Below are 24,138 nucleotides of genomic sequence, written 5' to 3'. Positions count from 1 at the left end.
CTCCTCCTCCTCTTCTTCTTCTTCTTCTTATTATTCTTCCTGTTCCTCTTCCTCTTCTTCCTCTTCCTCTTCCTCCTCTTCTCTCTTCGTTCGTAACACTCAACTTAACTCAAAAGCACAAAGTATCGAATCAAATTATCATCACGGGCGAAATCGAGGATAATCGAGGTTACGACGGATGGAGGGAGGGGGAGAAGGCTAGAAGGAGAGTAAACGTCTGTAACGGTATAACGGGCGATAATTATCGCGGCGCGAAGAAAGGAAGAGACGGGAGGAGGAAGAGGAGGAGGAGGAGATCGATCCTCGAGTTTTTCCATCAACATCAGATTCCCCGTCGTTGCTCCTCGGCCGTTAAGAACGAAGCCGAAGAAACGCGAAAAGAAAACGAGTGGCGGCCGATAGCTCGGATTTCCGAAGGTCAGTAACCAGAGAGAGAGAGAGAGAGAGAGAGAGAGAGAGAGAGAGAGAGAGAGAGAGAGAGAGAGAGAGAGAGGCAAGAAGAAACGCGGAAGAGAGGAGAAAAAAAACGACACGCCGATTAAAAAAAATTATTACGATTAATCGATCTTTAGCTTTGATTCTCTCTTTTCTTTTTGCCTGACTCGAAACCTTCCAGGGGTCAACCTTTGGTCACGAGCTCGGAACGCTTTGGAAACGAATGTGGGGAGAAGGAAAAGTGAAACGTCGAGAACACCAGCATCGGAAGATCGAGGCGAAGGAAAATTTTCGCGTGTCCTTTCCTCCGACTTTCTTCCTCCTCCTCCTCCTCCTGACTTCCCTTTTCGAAGGTCCCCACGGATGCGTGGAGAGATTAGAGAGGAAAAGGAGCGGCGAAGGAGGAGAGGACGAGGGGCTGGCTGGCTACGTGTACGCCTTGGTCCTTCGGCTTGTATTTTCGGAGGTCAGTAACCAGATGAGAAGGAAGGCACGGTTGCGAGGCCGGCCGTGGGAGGGAGACGGAAGAAGCGAGGGCCGGGCACGGGCGGAGGAGGGGGAAGGCGCGTGGAGAAAAACAGTGGAGAAAGAGAGCGTGCGAGCGAGCGAGCGAGCGAGCGAGCGAGTGAAAAAAGGGGGGCGAGGGGGCGGGGAGGGAGGGAGGGGTTACTCGAGGTGGCCGAGGATGGTTAGGAAGAGGAGGGAAGGAGGTGGAAAGGGACAAGGAGGAGCGAGAAGGAGGTAGGTAGCGTTCTCTGGTTGCGGAGGAGCGAGAACTCGGAGCGAAGCCGAGGCGTAGCGAGGCGAGCGAAGGGGGTGGGGAAGAGTACCGTTGGTTCTGTCGATGGGGAATACTGAACCGAACGAACGAAACGTACCGCCGCGGCTGTACCACCTCGTCGTCCTCGTCGTCGTCGACGTGGTCCTCGTCGTCGTCGTCGTCGTTCCTCTCTGCACCGAGGAACGAGGCGAGGAGAGGAGAATCCGAGAGGAGGAAAGAAAGGAAGAAAGGAGAGAACGAGGAAAGAGCGAAACGAAGAAGGAGGAGAAGGAAGGGAGGAGAATCGAAGGAAGGAGCTTCTCTCGAGCTCTGTTGAAGAAAGACGAAGAGGGTTGGAGGGGAGGAGGCAGGTAAGGGAGCAGCAGCAGGAAGGAGAAGGAACGGAGGATCGAAGAGAAGGGAAGAGAAGAGGGAGGGAGAGGGAGGGAGAAGGAGGGAGGGAGAAAAGAGAAGTCGAGAGAGGAGGACTCGAGGCGAGCGGAGGAGCGGGCCTTCCTTCTCTTCCTTCCTCGCCACCCGTCCTCCGCCGCCACAGTCCTCCCGGCGACGCACACACCGACAAACGCGCGACGGTAACGTGGTTACGTTGGTGCGTACACGCGCGCGGTTCGTACACAAGGAGACACCTAGACTCACCTTACCCGCCGTACTCGTCAGTTCGAACCACGCGGCTTCGCACGGTGTACACGGCCGTACGTCAAGGACGAGGCAGTCCTCTTCGCCAAAGAGCGAGGAGAGGTCCTCCGCGCGTGATTCCGATCCGCTTACTTGCTCGACGCGGCGAGGCCCGCGGGAAAACAGGGAGATCCATGGACGGCGGATCGAGTCGTCGTTAAATCGTCGCGCCATCCCTCGACTCGACCGGCCAACTTCCGCAACGGAACGTCGAGGGAGAGTGGAGAACGCGGGACGTGGGTGGCGGCCTCGCGTCGAGAGGAAGAGGTCGAACAACTCGATCGACCGATCGATGAGAACGAGTCGATGAGATCGGCTCGGGTAGCCAAGGTTTCGCGCCGATAGTGCGACCGCTGACGGACCGTCGACTCGGAGATATGTCAGTGACTTTGACTTGTGAACTTTGACAGTTTGCCGTGCCTTGTGTCAGGATTTCCGCCCCCGCACAGGGAGACGTCCAAGGTGAGTGACGGAGAGCCCTCCTTTTTCGTATTCCGATATCGAAATCGACGTCCCTCTAACGATCCGAGTGAAATAAATTTCAATCGTCCGATCCGTACGATGCTCCCAATGCTTTCTAAGTAAAAGTAGGCCCTTGCCGTTATATTTTATCGTTTCATCGTCCCGATCTCGATTTTCTTCCGTACGGTTCGGGAAAACGCTCGCTCGACAACGTGGTTTTTCTTATTTTCTTTCTTCCTATAACCGGGTAAAATTGTTATTCGAATCGAGCGTCATATCTCTCGTATAATTCACGGACTGGGAACGATAGTAGCAATAAAATAACATCCGAGAAGCTTCGTTACTTCGAACGACCGAGACCCTTCAACGCGTCGAGAAGGTTACGTCATAGAAGGAGCTCGTCGAATACAGAAAGTGTTTCTTCACGCTCGATTCCTCGAGAGCCTTGGCCCTAACGGTACCAGGACCAAACTCAAAGCCTGAAGAAAAAGAAAAAAGAGAACGGTAAAAGCAACGATAACGCAATCCTCGCCTCCGTTGTTCGTAATTCGTCCCTGTCTCTCTAAAAAAAAACGAATGACAACAACGCAACATCGATCCGCGATCGATTTGCCGAATAAAAGAAGAAGAAGAAGAAAACAAAAAAAAAAAAAAGAAAAGAAAAAGAAAAAAAGGAAAGAAAGCGAGAAAGCTATATATATATATATACTTGCAAATTTAAACATCCGAACTATCGGTCGAATTATCGTTCTTTCCAATTGAAAAATATTCTCTCGTTATCGAGCCACTGGTAAACGGATTGGATCACGTAGCGAAGCTACGTCAAACAGCGAATAGAGAGACACCGTTAAACGCGCGTATTTCCTAATATGACATAACGGTGCACAGTTGGCCCCCTCCCCCTTCCTCCTCCTCCTCCTCCTCGTTCGAAAATCTGTCGATCCGGGGAACGATCGCGTGTTTCCATTCCCTCCTCATTTGCGATCGTTGCTCTCTACAATTCTACGAGATGAACAACCATCATATTCCGTTTACTTTCTTCGTGTAAGAGATGAAGGATAAAGAAGGAAAATAGGATAGGATAACAAGGTGGGAAAGCTAGAGAACAACAACAACAACAACAACAACAACAGCGGGAAAATTAACATAATGGCCTGAATTAGATGAAATTTCCGTTTAATCCAGCGGCATTCCGTCACGCGAGCGGTTGAAAAAGAAAAAGAAAAGAAAAAAAAAAAAAGAAAAATATTGAAGGAAAGCGTAAACGAGCTCGAGAATCGATTTCTGCCTCGTTATAGGATAAGTGGTTTTCGATTTTGAGAATGGCACGCTGTGGGAGAGGATAATGACGCCTGCAGGTGCCTACTAATGTGACATAACGGTATCCGCAGACCGCGGTTCGTAGCCGCGGTCATTGCAAACTCGCGTGTATGTAATCATTTCGGGGTGGGGGACGGGGGCGGTCGATTTATTGGAACGGTCGTTGCACTTTTCAAACGGGCCACTTCGCCGTCGAAAGTCAAGAAGATGTATCCGAACGATTCGAAGAATCGATCCTTTCTCCCTCCCTCCCTCCCTCCCTCTCTCTCTCTCTCTTATTTTAATCATATTATTTAACATCGAAACGTTTATTATTATTTTTCAAATGGTAAACGTAAACATAATAAATATATCACAGCCTGCCGTTGTAATGTAACGTATATAATTTTCGAAGAAAAATAAAATAAAAAAAGAAAGAAAAGAAAATTTCAAATTTCAAATCGGAGATGGGATAATTCGAAGAGGAGATTATCCTCGACACTTCCCCCCACCCCCCTCCCTTTCTCGAATATTTCGATCTCGTCGTAATCTAATTAGTACGAGGCAGAAGTAGCGTCGCTTTCTCCGTCTTTAAGAAGAGGAAGAAGAAGAAGAAGAAGAAGAAGAGAGAGAAAAAGAAAAAAATCAAGGGTGGTCGATGACCGTGTCGTTCGTAGGCCTAGCCTAGATTCGTTCGCCGCGGGCGAGCGGCGAGGCTGAAAGTACCGTAGCGCCATTTTCCATGCAAAAATTGCGCTTGTCCTGCGATTTCGCGATAATACATACGCCGAACCGTAAAGTATTACGCGCTACCGTAACGATGACCGTCCGGTATATATACACGGTGTCCCGTTTCACGCGCTCCTCTTTATTAATTATCGCGCGTTGACACGTTTACCGTAAAAGAATAACTTTCGAATCTTCTATCCGCGTCGAATCGATGATCTTCTCGCGGTCGAAATTCGGAATCGTCACAATCGAGGCGAGAATCCTCTTCGGCAAATTTCGAATTCGGCAACGAAACGATCGATCGAGCGATAAAGTCGATAAAGTCCCTCGATTCGAATTCCTTAAATTTCCCCGACTGGTGAAATAATCGGGAGGGGGAGTGGGGGGGGGAAGAGGGGAGGGGAGGAGAGGGGAGGCCTCGTTATCAAACAGTGAATTTATCGCGATTATCAACGTCATTACTTTTATCGCCTGCGTTGGTTAATATTATCGAGAAGAAGGTGCGTAAGGACCGGTTAAACGCGAGATGCGCGCGAGTCTGCGTGGATGCGCCCCGCTATAAAGACCATTATACTCACTTCCTCATTCTCACTTACCCTGTTCTCCGCAAGAATTTACCGCGATAAAGTTGGCGGCGGCAGCGGCGCGTAAATCTTCCATAAAAATATCGTAAAACTCCTCCGGTTCCCGCCGGATTCCAAGGTCAACCGGAGGGAAAAAAGAAAAAAAAAAAAAAAAAGAAAGAAGAAGAAAAAAATAAACACGTTCGTATTCCGGTGGAAACGCCATTAACACGACGCCGGGGTACCGCCAACACTTGCGCCTCTGTTCTTGCGCCAATGTTCATTCTGAAATCGTTTTATCGCCCCTCGCGAGATCGTTGGGGTGAGGAGGGGAAGAAAAATGATCGTTACCTCGGGACCGAATGCTCGGTGCACCGAAAAACCATCAGAGTATCACGGATCTGTGGTGCGGAGGCAAGTATGATGCACCGGGTGGCTGTTTTCGAGCGTGAAACGCGCGAATGTGAATGGCGAGCGCGGGCACAAGGGGGTCTCGAGTGGGTCTAGCGCGAAGAGCCAATAACCGCCCTACATCGCGCTTTATTATCATTATCGAGGGAAAACGTTGTTCGAGTCCGAAGAGTCGAAAGAGATTCTGGCCCCGAATCCGGAAATCGAGGATAAAACGACGAAGAAGGAAAATCAAAAGTATCAGTGGAACGAGGAAACGACGATGTTTAAAAATGATACAGAGATCGATTATTTTTAAAAATTCTCTCTTAGAGAGATTAGAGAGATGGAAAGTAGGAATGAATAAAAAACAAACAAACAAACAAAAAAGAAAAAGAGAATATCGATGCGTGGAGCTGGATCGATCGATCGAATCGATCGCCATTGAGAGGTAAATAAACGTGGCAAAAATGAGTGGAATGGTTCGATGATCGAGTGGAGAAGGCCGAAGTATGACGAGGAATGGCGAGGCACGTATAAGCCACGTACCGGGTGTTCGCATCGCGCAGAAGCGCGTCTGGTTAAAGAGAAGGAGGAAGGCTCGAGCTTGCACGTATATAGGAGGCTCGCGAGCCGAGCACCAGGAGTCAATGACCGTTCTACATTGACGCGTTGCGCCGGCCCGAGTGCCGGCTGAGTTGAGTAAAGTCACGGCCAGCCATCAGCCGTGAGATTCCCTCCCTTCGCTTCACTTTGCTTGCGCTATAGCCTTGCTCTACCTGTCGACAGCCCCGAGCTACTCTTGAGCACGATCAAAACACACTTTTCCTACACACGCAACTTCCGTTCTCATCACTTTTCCGTTCCATTTTCTCTTTTCTCTTCTTCGAACGCGTCGGGCTTGAAATTTTTTTTTATACAATATCGCGTGTAATTCATTTACGCGATTTAAATTCAATACCCTTTTTTTTTTTTTTTTTTTCGTTCTTAAGAAAAATGTTCGAACATCGATCGTATTTCGATTAAATTATTATAATTGCACGTTATCATTGGATTATGAAAGTCTTCCTGCTTTTTAAAAAATTACGCTTTCTAAAATCTGATTTATTTATTTTTTTTTTTTTTTCGTTTTTTTTTTGTCACGCTCACCTCGAATTCAATTTAAATCGTTGGTGGCGAGCACGTTGAAGATTATAGTTTACATCCAAAAAGGAAAAGGACGAGATGGTTGCGTGGTCTGAAACGCGGCAGCTGATGGGCTATCTCGAAAGAGTGTAAAACAGGAAGTTGTTCGATAGGAAGGTGTACGAACAACGCTCGATCGTGAACAAATTCGACGCGGTCTCGATACGACTTTATGTACTTCCTGGATCACTTTTTCCCAATGTCCACCGGGTAATTACGTATCGAGGTTAAATTTAGCGTTCAAGGCTGACCTATCCTTTACTCTCTCCACGGCAATAAACGGAGTTTACTATCGTCGCGATACCGGACGAAGGTACACTTACCTAGAAAATATACCACGTAAAATTTCCATTTTCTCGAGTACCCGTGAACGACTTTGAATAAGCAACAACTAGCTAGAAGAACGATTGCCGTACCGAGCAAGTATGCCGATTTGCAATTCAAAACGGTCGCGCAGTTAACTTCTAATTTCTTCTTATATACCACGAACGATTTATCACCAAGATTTTCGCAACATCGTGTTTCTTTCTTTTTCTTTTTCTTCTTCTTTTCCCTCTCGTTGGCAGGGGAAAAAGTTGAAAAATCGGACAATTTCGATAAATTGGTCGTTGATCGATCGATCCGAAATCGATCGTTGGAACGAAGAGAAATTATTTCGTTTCATCCGACTCGATTGAGCTGGTAATATGCAGAGGCGAGCGAGCGAGCGAGCGAGCGAGGTCTGCGCACTCGTTCGTTATATAAGGTGAAAGGGCGACTGACATTGACATTGAAGTTCGTGCTATTCAATGCGGAAACGGACAAACTCCGTTATTTAATCTCTTTCACAACGATTACGAGGAACGCTTTATCGGCCGGAGGTATCGACCGGAAGCGCAAATGCGCGTTACGTGTTCCATCGAACGAGCCCGACTGCAATTCTCGCGACGCGTAACAAAATATCATTTTTTTTTTTCCCCCGTTGCAATCGAAACGAATCCGTTAAACGAACAATAATACCTCCCTCCATCATTAATAATCGTTATTCGTTTAAAATTCGTTTGAAAAATTCGTTCGTAAACGGTTCGTCGATTCGTCGTCGAAATCGTTTTCTTCCCAAAAGTTGTTTCGCGCGTTTAATTAGAACGAGAGATGCCTCCCCTCTGAGAGAAGTAGAAGCTCCTCGAACGAGATATAGGAGCGTATATGCCTGACCTGCCTTACGCCACGCGAGTCGAGCACAATACCCCCGAATAACCGACGCTCTTATCTGGCTACGACAATTTCTCCGGCGTCGTGCCGCAGGTCGGCACTCGGTGACGTGCACAACTCGCTTATATCAGGGTCGTCATCCGGATGCTAATAATTTCCCCTGCGTGTTCCCTTTTCTTCTTCTTCTTCTTCTTCTTCTTGTTTCTTTTCTTTCGATGGAACGGTACGCGATAATAATATAAATTCCAGGCGATTATATCCCCTCGATTTTCACTTTTTAAAAGTGGAGGAGATTTTACGCGAACCGTGAAGAAATTCATTGTCGTGTCGAGAAACGCGAAGGGAGAAAGAGCGATTCGCGCGAGCCATGGTTCCTTTGTGCCTTCGGTTGAAAAGCGGCGAAGGCCCGCGACCCGGTGTATGCGCGTGGAACAACAATTCGTTTCGTCGGGGCGCAAATGTTCCACCACCAGTTCCTTTCGCGAAATAGGTTACATGGACAAAGGAGGAGCGAGAAGGCCGCAGGAATGCGGAGGGAAATTTTCGAAACGGTACAACCTGTGCTCCTCCTTGCTTCCCAATGCGCAAACTGATTGCCCGTTCGTTTGCTTTTTACCGTGGCAAAGCGAATAGTGAACGTTTCTTCGAGCGGTCAGCTTTTCTCCTCCTCCTTTATTATGTTATATTACACGTTTATCTTTTTCTTTTTCTTCTTCTTCTTCTTCTTCTTTTTTTCTTTTTGTGTGTTACTTTTCACGATTTTGAACGGAGTTTGGATAAATGAAGAAAGATGCGGGCAAAGAAGGATTAATCTCGAGCAAGGACACCGTTACGCAGTCCATTTTGTAATAAGATGTGCGTGCGGGCCCCGCTGCGATTTCTGCTATTACAAAATGGGTTGTCGCGGTACGACGAGTGCCAAGTTCATCGACCGTGCAGGAAAATGAAAATCCGCCTTTCCTTCGCTGGAAATCGGGCACACGGCAAAAGGGAATTGAACACGCGCGAAAACACACCAAGATTTCGTTCGTTCGTTCGAAGATAAATGTCCATTTCTATGCGCGTTTGACGATTGCTCGTCGCCGAGTCGGTTCGAGGTGAAAGAATGGAAACTGAGCGTAAATTGTCTTTGAGGAAACAATGCCGACAGCCTCGAAGTGTGCTATTACAAAATGGGTTATGCAGCGCGCGAAGAGAGTCAAGTTCAATAACCGACGAGAATGGAAACCTGCGACCTAGTACAAATTCATTTCACTCGTGCGCGTAAAAATCTCGCCGATTTCTTTCTCCGCTCTGACAATTCTCCAAGGATCTCTCGGATGGATCAACGTGGAGGAGAAAGGAAGGAAAAAAAAAAAAAAAAAAGAAAGAAAGAAAGAAAAAGAAACAATAAATTTTTCCTCGCGCTTGTAAATAAAAAATTTTCGCGAAATTTTGTCGTACCCGAAGGAAATCTCTTCTGGTTGGACACCGTCCGAAATAAATTGTCCGGCACGTACGATACACGCGAGCGTGAATTTGGGAAAAGGATAGCGGTGCGTTCGAAGTGTGCTATTACAAAATGGGTTATGCAGCGCGCAAAGAGAGTCGGGTTCAACAACCGACGAGAACGGTGAACCGAGGCGCGCAGGCCGGTAGCGAAAATGATATAGCGGTCGTCCGTGACTCCACGGCGTACGTAGAGGAGGTCCTCGGCCGAGAACGGAAAGAACAGAAAGAGAGGGCAGACCGGCGAACCAGCCGGTCGACCTCCACCACTGCCGTAGTCTGCCGATCACGTGTCCCCATTGAAAGCGGCTGGCCACGTACGGCCTGACGTCGATCACAACCACTCGAGAGCGGCGTTCTGCCTTGGCGCGCGCCACGTTGCTTCCAACCGCGGCCGACCAGCCATCCTCCGTTTCCACTTGTACTTTTGCGAAACGATACGCGCTGCTATGCCGTCGGACCACTTTTAAACCTCTACTTCGTTCCGATTTGGGTCACGGGCCTCGACCATCTTTTCCATCTTGTTTATATAAATATAAATATATCGAAGATTTTTCGCGAGAATTTTCTTTTCTCTTTTCTTTCTTTCTTTCTTCTTTTTTCAAACGTAACGAATCTTAATCTCTTCGGGGATTTTTAAGACGTCAAAGGTATACACACACACACACATACACATATATATATATACCGTTTACGATACTTTAAGAATCTTTAGAAAAGAAACGCGTCCCTGAAAAGGTTAATGAAAGTTTCTTTGTTGCGACTCTTCTGCTTAAACCAAGTCGATTGAAATTTTTTACGACACTTTTCATCATCCTTGTGATCGAGTAACAACAACAAGAGCGAAAGAGTCGGTGGAATGGCACGATTCAGCCAAGAGGAAAAATTGGCTTTGAAGTCACGGTCCGTTCGTGACTTCATCGAGGTTCAACAGGAGAGCAACGAGCACCATCGTTGTCCCGTCCAGATCGATGGAAAGAATACTTCTTGGAATTCAGGGCCGTCTAGCTCGATCGCGATTAATCACGATCGGCGCAGCGACGTAACGCTCGCGATGAACTCTCAAGGTTCAACGAATTCCGTTCCCTCGACTCGAGGGGGACGCAGCCACGCAGGCCTGGCCGATGTCTCTGACCCGATTCGCCTCCTCACCTTTCGGTTACATAAGAATCACACACAATTAATGTTACCTCTCGTTACATTAATCCATCCCGGTATTTGCAACAGGATGAATTATCGATCGTGTTTCACCGACTCCGCTAGTGTCCCGAAACGACTTTCGTTTTTGGATCGACCCCGCCCGCTCCTTCTTTTCTCTATCGGGATACGAAAGAAAAATTGCCCCGACGAGAAATAATGAAAATAACGAGCGGAAGGAAAAAGTGGTTGAAGAGAGAAAAGAAAAGAGCAGATAAAGCTGAGAGAAAGAGAGAGATAAGGAGGGGAAAAAAACGCGGCAGGCCGAAGACCTACCGAAAACGAATTCGGTTTTACTTTTGGCCTCGCCTTCGTCGGCCGTGCAACGGTGCTTTTACGCACCTGTACACGCATAGACCCGTGCATAGTGGCCCACGTGTAAACGTCTTCACGTATTCATGGTTTTACGACCGTTTGGTAGTCGTACCTGTGTACCGGTACCTCGGTGTACACAAGCCTATGTACAGTTAGGCGAGTGACGCGGTTTCGTTTCGACGTTGGTCGGATACGTGGCGATATGCAGGGATGCAGCTAAGCCTCGCGAACAAGCCTCCCGTTCGATTCTGACTTTTCGAAAAATCGCTTCTTTTTCCCCTCCTCCATCTTCCTCTCTCGAATACTACTCCTCTCGTCGTCGAGGAAATCGATCGAAGAAACGATCGACGCTATGTTATCCTCGTTTCTCGAACGAGACGGGAAAACGGGGGAAAAAAGAAAACGGGAGAGGAGAAGAAAACGCGCGCGAAGGAAAGCGCGCGCGATCGGCGCGGAGGAAACTCGTTTAGGAGGAAGATTTTCGCGCATGGCTGGGAGCCGCGTTTAAAGTTCGTTCACCGGTGTCGAACACTGTCTCCGTCCGTCCCTGTCTGCGGATCCGCATACACGCGTGCGTGCAGAGGAAGAATATATAGGCGCAAAAGGGGGTCCCCTATGGGGGTATCGGAACCTCGTTACTCAGCGCACCATGCCTATAGCGATGGTCCAAGTCCAAGTCCAAGTAGACCTCCAAGTGGGACAATGACCGGCAGAGACCTTCTTTCAGATCCGTGGCCGAGAGAGAGAGAGAGAGAGAGAGAGAGAGAATGGGGAAGAATGGCGGTGAACGCGGAGGAGAAAGAAGGACGGAGCGAGGCAAGCCGTAGAGGAGAGAAAGGGGAGGGCAATCGCGAACTCACTTCGCTAATTCACTTGCTCGTTGCTTTTCCGGTTTACATTTTGCCACCAGCCGGAGAGTACGTCGGCCTTTAAATCGGCGCCGGCTCTGGCGACTAGGTTCACTAGGCGGGAAACGGGACTTTAGATTTTCGCCCAACGATATCGAATTCGAGTAATCTCGAAGGCACTCGATCGTAAATACTTGAGAAAGAATTTTTATTTTTCGACCTTTTCCGAATAAAATCGGCACGAGAGAATTATTACATTTGAAAATTTATGAAAATTCAAATTCGTTCGCCGCAAGATCGGTGGTGGAGTTGCAACAGCAACTAGGTTTCTAGAAAAACGTCCCAACAAAACGTCCCGGTTCAAAGGCTCAAGGGTCATCGACCCCCCCGCAGACTCGACAAACCGTCGACCTTCTTACAAACCGTCCAGACCTTTCTTAACCATCGGGAACACCGGATGAATATTTGATAGTCCGGTTCGGGCCTCTGACCTTCGAAATTCGGCAGCTTTTACCGTAATTGGCCCGCCATCGATTAAACCCATCGTCTCGGATCTCGTTTGATTCTCGGCGACGAAGAAACTTTTGCAATGAATGAAGGATCCGAAGGGAGGGAAGAGAGGGAAGAAATTTTTCTGGGATTCTCTTTGAGTACGGAAAGAGGAGGGGAGAAGGAGGAAAATTTATAGGAAGAGTGAGAAAAACACGGGTGAGTCAACGATATTTCATTCTAGACGAATTTCAACCCGTTATTCCTGGAAATCCGCGTGTGTACGCGTGTGTACACGGGATCGACGTGATAAACACACACAAACACACATACACACACACATATATATACACGCCCGTATGGCCCGTTATTCTCTAAAGTAACAGTTACGAGCGTAGTACGAGAGTCCAAGTATCGCGCGCCGCGTGGAATAGGTTCGATTCGAATGGATTCCATGGAAACGGCATTTCCGGTTCACATTCGGTTTTCTATTCGTGGCCGCTATTACGCGCGTCTGATTAGAAACTTGCCAACCGTCGAGACAACATTGCGCTTCCGCCATTCATTTTACGGGGACAAAGGATCGAGAACCTTTTGGTTTCCCTTTCAACCGTGATTCAAAAGGTACCACCTCGCGTCCGTACCGATACATATATCCAATATATCACGCCTGTTATATATATTTTAATAACGCGCGGAATGGGATCGAAAGCGATCCCGTAAAGAGGTGTGATCCTTTTTTTTTTTCTTTTTTTCTTTTTCGAAAAATTTATCGAGAAATTTACACGGGATTAAACGAGACACGATTTCCTTCGTTTTCTTAGACGACGGTATAAAAGTAGAAGTGGAGCTATTCCGAAATCGGTCGATCCGTATCTGATTCTCGCAAGAAGCGGTCGAACCGAAGGAAATTAATATATCTGGTACAGTCGTTCCTCCGAGGAGGGAAAAGATCGACGACCCGGGAACGTATCTGGGTTAGTAGTCGTCGGCGATTCACGCGGAAACTTCTTTCGCTAGGAGGGCACTGCGTGGAAATTCGCAAGGTGGCTTCTCCCTCCCTCCCTCTCTCCTCCTCTCTCCCTCCCTCCCTCCCTTCCTTTACTCTCGTCTCTGCTCCTCGAAAAGTGAAATTTCCGTACGAGCCGTGGCCCCGCTGACGAAATTTCGTCGTCCCGAGAATTCAGCGGGCAAGGTGAACGGCCTCGCCCGCATACCGACACGAGTCACTCTCGGTCCCTCGTGTCGCGAAACTGTTCCGCCGAAACGGCGAAACAACGGCGGACCTCACATTTCGGGGCAGTTTTATTTTCTCCCGGAAGAAGGAGAGATCGAATTTATCGATCTATTACGTTTAGAAAACGTTTCGAGCCGATAAAATTCGTCGTTAGCCTGGCCGTTACTGGATTAGAATTTAATTGTCCTCCGCCGAATTTTCCGTGAAGAGAGAGAGAGAGAGAGAGAGAGAGAAAAAAAAGAAAAAGCAGGCCGCCGCCGCCGCCGCGTAAATTTCGCACGCGTGACAGGATTGAAACGGGAATGAAACGGGAATTATTTTATTCCGGTGTAAAAAGAAGAGGGGAGGGGAGGGGGGAGATGGAATCGAGGGAGGGGAGGGAGGAGACGCGAAACAGGGGGGGGACGACAATGCGCGCTAGGTCCGATAAAGCGCTATTACCGCCATAAATTTAATTCCGCCGGTACGAGGCATTTCCACAGAATTACGAATAAATCACAGCTGGCACGATATTCTATTAATTTCAGGAACAGTGCCAAGTGAATTACTGCCAGTCGATACACCGCGCGATGCCTCATCGTCGGCCCTAACCGGTAAATATTTTTTTCCCTTCCCTTCCAGGAGTCATTCGAGCACGTTGTAGAAAATTTCCATACTGTCCCCACCCGCTCCTGATAAACTTATCTTTTTCCTTTCTCCTCCCGTTCCTTCGCTCCTTCTCCTTTAATCGAATCCACCGGTGTTTATCCCGCTTTTCGCGCTCGTTTTCGAGTCGAGGGAAAGGTGAATGGGAACGATGCCATTATGGCGAGCTATCGTTCGCGCGGATTTCGTAACCTTGCGAATGGAACGGGGACCGGTCTTCGAGATTAGAAGAAGGTTCGACGACCCGAGGTGGTCGATGGCCGCTCAGTTCGTTCGCGTAGACGAAAAAAGAAAAAAAAAAGCAAAGTGATGTTGGGGATTATCGATCTCGAGAATCGTCTCTCGAGTTGTGGCCCATAATTTGGGACTATATATATATATGTGTGTGTGTACGTGTGTGTGTATCATGGGTACATAGCTGATGGCTCCAAAAGTCGGAGCGCGATTAATATGAAGAATCGATCGTTGGAATAGGTGAAGTTGGGTCGATAACGAAGGAAAAATCTTGGGATCGATTTGGGCCGATTTACATTCACGCGGCTCGAACGTGATCGGCGTGTATGCGGCGAGCCGTGAATGAGAGGGAGAGGAGGAGGGTGGGGGGAAGAGTGTGGCGCTGGGGTTAAATGCACGTCCCCGTGAAGGGGTTGGCAGAGGACAACGGACCGGTGGAAAGGCCGGTGCGAGAGGGACGCACCGTGGAAAAAGCACATGCTCAAAGGAGGTGTAAACAAGGACGGGAGAAAAACATGGAAGGATTTTTGTAGACGGCTTTTGTCTGGCTCGTGAATTTACCAGACCGGAAGAAATTGTCCTTCGATGATCACCCCGAAGGATCACTCGATGATCACTTTTTTCGAGGAATATACGATGATATACGGAATTCCATGGCGGGCGATATTTTTCTTTTTTTTTTTTTTTTTTTCAATCCGATCCAGCCTTTTTTCCTTCCTCGGATTTCCACCCAGCGGGAAAAATCGGGGTTAATTTCACGTACGTTCGTACAATTCAATTTAAATTCAAATATCGAACTATTTTTTTTTTTTTTTTTATCCCCTATTCAGCCCCGAGCCAAATAATCGATTCGTGTACGAAAAAAAAAAAAAAAAAAACGACGTTTTTCGTTTTTCGCCGCAACGCATTTTCCGCGTGGAAACAAAGTTACGCTTCCGTATTCTTAGATCATTCGCCAACGCTCCCACCCCTATCGATTTTTACGTAGCGTTACGTAAAGCGACGCTCGCGTCGGAATTAAGTTCCTACTCTCTTCGGGAAGAAAATCCATTTCCAATTTTCGGTGAGATCGAAATTTTAATAGCATTTCCCCATCGATTATGGATTTGCGCCGCGATCACCGAATCTCGTGAATAAAACCCCCCTCCTCCCGTGTTCCCGTGCTAACCCAGGTTTTTGTCACGTTCCTTCCTTCCTTCCTTCCTTCCTCCCTTTCTTTCTTTTTCTCTTTTTTTTTTTTATATCTATATCAACGGGACACAACGTCTTACGCGATCGCGAGAAGTTATCCGAAGAATTAAACTTAGAAGCGATCGGCGCATGCACCCTGCATCGGGCATCGACGACGAACACGAGAGACAGAGCCGACAGAGCATGGAAAATCCGTGGACGAAAGAGAAAGAGAAACGGGTGGAGAAGGAGAAGAGAAAAGGAGGAAGAGAGGGAGGGGATCGGCGAGAGAAAGGAAGAGAGAGAGAGAGAGAAGAGGAAGAGGGGAGGAGGGAGAGGCACGGTTGCACGCGCTGGAGTAGTAGAGTTGGAGGGGTTGAAAGGGGTAACGAGAACGCGCTGGACGAAGAGGGGAGAGGAGGCGAAGGTTGGACAAGGAGGAAAGAGGGAAATGCACGAGAGAGGAGGTGGGGGAAGAAGGACAGAGGAGGACGAAAGGAAGGAGGACGGTGGAGAGAGAGGGAAGTAGGGAGAAAGAAGAGAGTGTGCGTGTATATATATATATACACACACACACATAGAAAGTGGGAGAGAGAGAGAGAGAGAGAGAGAGAGAGGGTGAGGGTGAGGTAGAGAGAGAGGGAGAGGGGGAGGGGGAAGGGGGGAAGGTCTGGCAACGGGTCGATCGAAAGCGCAGCGCAGAGAAATGCACCACCTCTGCTCTGGTCTGGCAGCTTTGCTGGCAGCACACCACCACGTCCGTGTTCGCCAGAAAGAGAGAGAAAGGGAGAAGGACGGAGAGAGAGGGAGAGAGAGAGGGATAGCGAGCGACCAATACCGACGCAGGGGGAGGACGAGCCAAGCCGACTCGCGTTGGGCTAGGTCAGGTCTACCCGAGTTCCACACACCGCTCTGCGTGTGCCATCCAAAGAGACCCGAAGGCGGAGACCACCCTCGAAAAAGGGTTGAAACGCGAAATTACGCGAACCGTTTTCGTAATCGCGCTACAGTGTGTTTTATTATTCTTACGGGGAATTTTCCATCTTTCCTTCGTTCTCTCTTTTCTCTCTCTCTCTCTCTCTCTCTCTCTCTCTACCCCCCCTCTCTCTCTTTCACTCTCACTCACTCACTCACTCACTCACTCACTCTCTCTCTCTCTCTCTTTCTCTTTCTCTTTAAATAAAAATCCAAACGAATCGATCGCGTTGCAACACCGCTGGTTTGTTGTTCGGCCAACAAACGATCGTAGAGCATCGTAGACGCGGCGTGCTCGCTCGTTCACCGCTCAACCGCGAGAGTTATTCCGCTGTCACTGACAACAACGAGGGTGGAAAGGATCTCCACCGGTCATCCTTGGTGCGTGATTTATTATCTCCCGTTCCGCGACAAAGTCGAAAGTTGCTCGTTCCTTCGGCATTTCGATCCGTCTTTGTTGTTTCTCCGCTTCGCTGGGAAACAAGTAACAAGAAGGGGGTGGAGGGGGTGGTGATGGTGGTGGTGATGTGCGAGACAGGAAGAAGGTGAAAAGAAGAAGAGGAAGAAGTGCGTGGAAGAGAAGCGGTTCGCGTGTGCCTTCCGACCAGGATAAAAAGAAAGAGGAGTGAAGAGTGCTTCCCAGAGTTTATACAGTTTTCTTTCGTTCTCTCGATTCGATCGCGAAGAAACGCGAAGAGAGAAATCGCGAGGAGGAGATACGCGTGGAAATCTTGCGGGAGGGTTACGCACAGTTGTTGATAAACAAGGAAGAAGGGAGAGAGAGTGGTTGATTAGTGTCGGGTGCAACGACAGCGCCGATCCGAATTTTCCTTTCCTCCTGATGTCCTGATAATCGATAAGCGTGGTATAGGCGGTAGAGGAGCGCCTAGGCCGGCAGCGATCGGCCTTATCGACGCCGAGAATTTCGCCCTCGCCGAGGAACATCCTCGAAAATAAATGTTGAGAAAGGCCAACGTGTTTCATCCCTCGACGCGAGGTCAGTCCCCGAGGCTCCCGAGTGTCCCAAGAGTCGTCGGGATGCCGATCTCCCTGAGAAATCATAGGATCACGTAGAAACCTGGACCCGGTAAATCCTTTACCGAGAGAGAGAGAGAGAAAAAAAAAAGTCATCATCCCCCACGTTGAGGGGAGACGTAATCAGTCGCGTCAGCACAATTAGGAACGGAGGAACTCGTGTAGCACTTTCGTCGATTCGCTGCTCCGCGAACCGATGCACCAAAAGGCGTGAGTATCGTTGCGTTAACGTTGCGATCCAGTTGACAATTCTATTTAATTCTATTTATTTGACGAACGACGAGGAATTGGAATATAAATGAGCTATCGTGTCGAAACGATTGTTAAGTGGATTTTTTTTCGAAAATTCGACTTTTCTCGATTCCCTTTCTTTTCCTTTAAATAATTTAAATATTTGTACCACGCGAATAAATTATCCCGCGTGTTGTGCAAAAGTTCGTATTAACGAGTGCGAAACATTCGTTAAGAAAAAAAACGATTCTTTCATTCTTGTTCGTTCGTCACTTTAAAGCATCCCTAAACGATTGTTCGTCGTTTAAAAAAAAAAAAAAAAAAAGGGGGGAAGAATATAATAACGAACGTTTCATAATAACGACGAAAAAACACTTCTAAACGAGAGATTTTTATCCCAAAGCTAAAATAGAAAACACCGATATTACGTGACAGATGAGAAAAGAAAAAAAGAAAAATAGGGAAAGAGTTTTAAATGTAGTAACAAAACACGGTTTATCCGTAAATTAACGGAAATGCGATTCGAGAGAGAGAGAGAGAGAGAGAGAGAGAGAACGAAAATGAAATAAAATAAAATAAAATAAAATTGGAAAAATTGCAAAAATCGAGGGCAAAGAAAAATGCTGTTAATCAGAGGGACGAAAACCGAAAAGTTACGTAGAAAGTTAACGAATGGTGAACGGACTGGTGGTGTGCGATTTCCACGGAAATGGAAATTCAACGAGTAGCGAAAACCCCCGATGGGTAGGGTGGGCGGGGGTGAGGAGCGGAGGGTTGGACTTCAGAGTTTATGCCCCGTCCCCCTCCCTCTCACCCCTGCAGTCGATCAATGCGTGGACGGGTTTCACTTTCGCGATGTTAAAGTGTTGCACCATCGCCGATTGAGGGACAAGGGGAAAAATGCGATTTTTCCCTTATCACGTGGATCGTGCTTCTCTCTCTCTCTCTCTCGCTCTCTTCGACAAAGAAGATGAATAATTAAAGTTTTTTTTACGGATTTTCATCGACGATACTCGACGAAGAGGAAAGAAAGAAAGAAAGGAAGAAAGAAAAGAAGGAAAAAAATTTCTCGATAGTTGGGAGAGCGGCGACACGCGGGCACAAACGCATTTCCTCTCTTTTACAAGCGTTTCGAAGTTAATGGCTGGAGTTATTGATCGTATCGATTTACCGGAATCTCAACTATTTATAACGTTCTGCGTTGTCGGCCGTCATCATTACACACAGATACTGTTGTCGATTCCTAAATAATATCCACGAGATTTCCACGAGTTTCCACTTTCGCCTGTTCGACGATCGAACGCTTCTAACCACGGGAGGATGGAAAATTGAATTTCGGCGCATTGTTTCGCGTTGCTCCTCAATCGCGATGCTTCGAACGTTTTAAAAATCAATGAATCAACGAATAATTCCTATCCCGATTTTTTATGCGAATCGAAAAAATGTACTTTTACAACACCAAAACAAATATTCCCGTTATCGTAGGAGAAAAATCAGACAGATTCGAATCGTCCCCTTTATATATCGAGGAAGAATATTAACAAACAAATATATATATTTTTTCTTTTCTTTGTACAGTGAAGGATGGAGGCTAGCGAGTGGGATCACGCGACCTTGAGAGAAGAGGAATTCGAGCAGCATGCGGTATATTTGGTACCGGATGTGTCGGCATCGCCCGGCGATACCAATCGTGCGGAGGCATCCCTGCCAAGAAATTTGGTCCTCAAACCTTCTCAGGCCCTCAACGATGTACGTTCCTCCGCCAAAGAATCGTTTCTCGAGACCTCCTCGGTGAGAGTCGCGAGCGTAATCAACGATTTCTCTCCAACCCCTTTCCCCGAACTCGGCCCCGAAACAACGCCCTTGAACTCCGGAAAAACGAAGTACTCGTTCTCGATCGGGCGGCTAATTGTTCCCGATTTAAAGGGTGAATCAAACTTGACCGAGCGACACAACGAGCTAATCAACTTACCGAGCTGTATGACCTAGAGCCCAAGCAAATCGTTACACTTTCCTCGGTGACGGGGAATCGAGACCAATAGCCTCGGTCGTTGCACCAACTCTACGAACTCTTGCTTCGACCGTGCTGCGTTTACACCTTTTGTGTCGGATAATCGCGTGGAACGAAAGATTTGGAAAACGATCGGATTTAGAATTATTTCGTTCGGGAAACTACCGAATAACGGCTTGGAAAATTGTTGATGCATTATAGTACTAGCACCATGTGACGAAAATAGATCGATCCGTTCGTAAATAATCGGATAAAAGCACAGTTTTAACGTGCTTTCCGACAAGATCGATGGAAATCTATTATTTCACTTGCCCGGAGTGTACAAGATAATTTTGTATAGGGGGCAATTACGGGCGAGGGGAGATAGGGGACCGAGAGGACAACGGAATCTCAAATTAATTCGATTGAATCGTGTAAATCGTGTAAACTGATAAACGATATCGAACGCGTGTTTTGCGCAGGTTTTGGGAGTGTGGAGCACAAGTTACATACCCAAGGGGACACGGTTCGGTCCCCTTGTGGGCCATGTGTACACCAAGGACTCGGTGCCGGCCGACGCGAACCGGAAGTACTTCTGGAGGGTAAGAATCGTTCGAGTGTCTATTCGAGAGCCGCGCATATTTCGCAAGCGGTCGGCTATCATCGCGTAGGCCAGTCTCTTGGATGAGATGGGAGGAAAGGAAGAAAAAAGAAAAAAAAAAAAAAAAAAAAAAAAGAAAAAACGAGGGGAAGACGAAAAGGGAGGGAAAAAGATAGAGAGAGAAGCCTGCAAAGACCAGAAACTGGTTTCAGCCGATCTAGCGAGCCTTAAAGCGAAACCCGCGAAGCCATTGATGCCTCGTAACGAATTGATGAGTTACGATAGAGAGAACTTGGCGCTCTCTCCCTCTCTCTCTCCCTCCCTCCCTCTCCTCTCTCTCTCTCTCTTTCTCTCTCCCTCTCTCTCTCTCCCCCTCTCTCTTTCGAGTCTTGCTACTAAATCGCGGATATTTCCTCGTTGCTCGACGCTTTAACCGCCTCGAACATCGAAGATCTAGTCCGTGGTTATTATTTAGACTCGGACCCAAGCTTCCTTTCGAACGTCTCGATATACGTACGTAGATCGAGCGCGTGCGTTCGGCTCGATGATCGGCTGAATTACGTTACATCACGTTGCGTGTACCGATAGGTGTACAAAAACAACGAGCTGTTCTACTACATCGACGGTTACGACGTCCAGAAATCAAATTGGATGCGTTACGTAAACCCGGCTTATTCGTCCGAATCGCAGAACCTGATAGCATGCCAGTACAAGGTGAGTCGAATTCGAGGGAGCTCGATCCCTCCTCCCCGTATTTCGATTTTCATCCAACCCTCTTTCTTCTTTCTTTTCTTTTCTTTTCTTTTTTTTTTTCTTCGCAGATGAACATTTATTTTTACACGATCAAGCCGATACTACCGAATCAAGAGCTTCTGGTGTGGTATTGCAGGGAGTTCGCGGAAAGGCTCAATTACCCGTTGACGGGCGAACTGATGCTTCAAAGAATACGTAAGAATTACGCTGCTCTTCTGTGTCTCTTAGATTTAGCGAGAGAGAGCGAGAGAGAGAGAGAGAGAGAGAGAGAGCGAGAGAGAAAGGATGGAAACGTCGACGTGAATATTCGTTATCGTTGTATCGTTGTACTGTTGCAGGACAACAAGTGCAACAATCCGCGTTACCGACGGAGATCCCAGCTACCGTGGACGCGGTGTCGCCCCTGAAGGACTCGTCGATCTACGAGAGACGGTCGCAAATGACCCCGACGGACGGCTCCGTTAGATCGGACGAGGGCTACCATTCGAACGGTTATCACGACGAGATCCTCACGCCCCCGGAGGAGAGCAGCGAGTCGGACTCGGAGAACAATTACGTGCTCGATTTCAGCAAGAACGCGAAAACGTCGGTGTGCAGCAACGAGGTGGTGAAGCAGGACAATGCGGCGGCCAAGAACGAGTACAGGAAGGTTAAGATCAAGATCACCAAGACGTACGGCAACTTTCAAACGTCGAAGAGCCTGGATGGAAAAGACAAGGATCAGGAATTGCCTAGCAGGGCGGTGACCCCGGAACTGCAGAAACCGGTGTCGCCCATAATTCTTCAGAAGAGCGTTGTCCTGACCACGGTCGCCGAGGACGAGGTGGCGGAGAAAAACCCGAAACCCTTCTACGAGTCCGAGGTGAAGGGCGCGTTGCCCGTGACGGCCGGTAACGGGAGGCCGTCGGGGTACCTCGCCAGCCCGAGCAGCTCCATCCTCGAGAACATCCTTCTTCGCACCGCCACCGACAACAACAACAACACCAACAACGCCAACAACGGCCACCACCACCACCACCACCACCACCACCACCACCATCATCATAATCATCACAACAACGGCCAACAGCAGCATCACCAACAACAGTCCATCCACCATCACCAAACGCACGTGGACTCGGTCACGCCGCCTCCCTCGAGCCCCACCGAGATGGCGTACTCTTACAAAAAGTCGCATCGCTACGGCAACATTTTGCCTTGCAGCCCGGACTCGAGCTCGAATCTCCCTATGCAACCGGACACCTGCAACGTCAATTCGACGAGCGGGAACAACAGCGCCCTTCCTATGCAAAGCCCGACGCAAAGCGCGAATTTGCACTCGAGCACGGGAGGAGGGGCGGCCAACAACAACAACAACAACAACCTTCTGCAATCCCATCCGGGGAATATACATTCGTCGAGCAACAATTCGGGCGGCAATCATCACTCGGGCGCGAGCGTCGTCCTATCGTCCAGCGCGATGCTCACGTCCACGAGTAATCTTCACCCCTCGACGACCACCCCGACCAACCACCAAGGCTGCCAACCGCCATCCAAGAGAAAGACGAAGAGCCCCTCGCCGAATCCAGCGGGGGGCGCGTCCACCACCATCCTTTACTCGAGCGGCTCGGGCGGATGCCAAATAGACTCGAGCCCCGTGTATCCCAACTCGGCCGCGAACGGGAATCAGAGCGTGTCCCCGATCTCGCCCATCCAATCCCCCTCCTCCTACCCCTACGGTATTTACCATCAGAACGGGTCGTTGCATCACAACGTGGCCCCCCTGTCCATCAATTGCACCGCCTACTCGCCGACCCCGAGCGGGAACGTGGTGTACGAGAGGACGGACGGGAGGAGGCTGGAGGCTGCGACGAGCAGCCATCAGTTGCCGACCTCGTCCACGATGCAGATGGACGGTAATCAGACGTTGATCGCTGGCACGCACAATCTACACCTAGGCCATCACCCTGGCCTCACCATCCACGCCAACTCGTCCTCGTCCCTCAACCGATACTCGCCCGCGAGCTCTTTGTCCCCGGACGATCACGGTTGCTCGCAGAGCGGCTCCCTCAGCCCCAACTCGCAAGGGTCGAGGGGTTACAGGTCGTTGCCGTACCCGTTGAAGAAGAAGGACGGCAAGATGCATTACGAGTGCAACGTCTGTTGCAAGACGTTCGGCCAACTGTCGAATCTCAAGGTGCATTTGAGGACCCATTCCGGGGAGAGGCCGTTCAAGTGTAACGTTTGCACCAAGAGTTTCACGCAGCTGGCCCACCTGCAGAAGCATCATCTCGTCCACACCGGTGAGCGAATTAAATGTTTTTAACGATGTTTAAAAAAATGAAGAGCAGTAAGCAATGAGTAATAATTGCGAAACGTAGGTGAGAAGCCGCACCAATGCGAAATCTGCAAGAAGAGGTTCAGCTCGACCTCGAACCTCAAGACGCATCTGAGACTGCATTCCGGCCAAAAGCCCTACGCCTGTGACCTGTGCCCCGCGAAATTCACCCAGTTCGTCCACTTGAAGTTGCACAAGAGGTTACACACGAACGAAAGGCCTTACACCTGCCAAGGTTGCGACAAGAAGTACATCAGCGCGAGCGGGCTTAGGACCCATTGGAAGACGACCAGTTGCAGGCCGAATAATATCGAGGATGAGCTTGCCCTTGCCGCGGCCGTAGGCTCGCCGACTTATTACGAGTACGGCCCCGATATGAACGTCGGTAAGTTCGATTCGATCAGAGTGTTGGTGTGATCGATCGATACCCCGCGTGGAGGGATTCTTTTGTCTTTTCTTCTTCTTATTCTTCTTCTTCTTCTTCTTCTTCTTCTTTTCTTCTTCTTCTTCTTCTTCTTCTTCTTCTTCTTCTTCTTCTTCTTCTTCTTCATTCAGAAGAGAACGTTGTTTCGATCATTGCAGGAAACATGCCGAAGGAATGCGAATTGGAGCACATCGATAATTACGAGAGGCACGGATCCACTCACGGACCGCACTCCACGTCTCTCCACAACTTGGAGAATTCCGTGGGGCGGCCAAGCGTCATAGAGACCTCCCAGCCTCATATAATCGAGTGCACCTAAAAATGGGGGTATGAGCCCTTTCGCTCAAACGCAAAATCCAGCCGTGGAATAGTAAACGAGTTGCTCACGACAAACGAAAACGATGTTACCCTCGTGAGATGGTAAGCGAGAGCCATACTCACGATTCCACGATTCCCTTCGAAATGGGAAGGGGGCGGGG

At 48.6% G+C, this 24,138-nt stretch overlaps 1 protein-coding gene across 6 annotated transcripts; it reads left to right on the top strand.

The window, feature by feature from the left end:
- Positions 1 to 1,256: 1,256 nt before the first annotated feature.
- Blimp-1 (PR domain zinc finger protein 1) lies at positions 1,257 to 24,130 on the top strand. 6 transcript variants are annotated; one of them, XM_086916266.1, is made up of 9 exons: positions 1,597 to 2,353; positions 13,812 to 13,877; positions 19,153 to 19,365; positions 20,047 to 20,166; positions 20,754 to 20,879; positions 20,987 to 21,113; positions 21,257 to 23,200; positions 23,279 to 23,620; positions 23,818 to 24,130. In XM_086916266.1, exons 3-9 carry the CDS (start codon positions 19,159 to 19,161, stop codon positions 23,976 to 23,978), a joined length of 3,027 nt encoding a protein of 1,008 aa, XP_086772392.1. In that variant the 5' UTR covers positions 1,597 to 2,353; positions 13,812 to 13,877; positions 19,153 to 19,158; the 3' UTR covers positions 23,979 to 24,130. The 6 variants fall into 6 exon arrangements, with proteins under 6 accessions (XP_086772393.1, XP_086772392.1, XP_086772394.1 ...); XM_086916267.1 differs by lacking the exons at positions 1,597 to 2,353; positions 13,812 to 13,877 and adding an exon at positions 1,257 to 1,566; XM_086916268.1 differs by lacking the exon at positions 13,812 to 13,877 and having other exon boundaries at positions 19,153 to 19,323.
- The last annotated feature ends 8 nt before the right edge of the window (positions 24,131 to 24,138 follow it).

This window comes from Apis florea, unplaced genomic scaffold, assembly GCF_048593485.1.
Source record: "Apis florea isolate Af1SG1 unplaced genomic scaffold, ASM4859348v1 contig_3802_pilon, whole genome shotgun sequence".
Taxonomy (NCBI): Eukaryota; Metazoa; Arthropoda; class Insecta; order Hymenoptera; family Apidae; genus Apis; species Apis florea.
This window is presented reverse-complemented; position numbering and strand designations above follow the sequence as displayed.

Excerpts from the sequence above, each read along its gene's own strand:
- Blimp-1 (XM_086916267.1), top strand. The coding sequence starts at position 19,159 with ATGGAGGCTAGCGAGTGGGATCACGCGACCTTGAGAGAAGAGGAATTC. Across the intron at positions 19,366-20,046 it reads CGTTTCTCGAGACCTCCTCG|GTTTTGGGAGTGTGGAGCAC; the intron begins GTGAGAGTCGCG and ends TGTTTTGCGCAG. Across the intron at positions 20,880-20,986 it reads TGATAGCATGCCAGTACAAG|ATGAACATTTATTTTTACAC; the intron begins GTGAGTCGAATT and ends TTTTCTTCGCAG.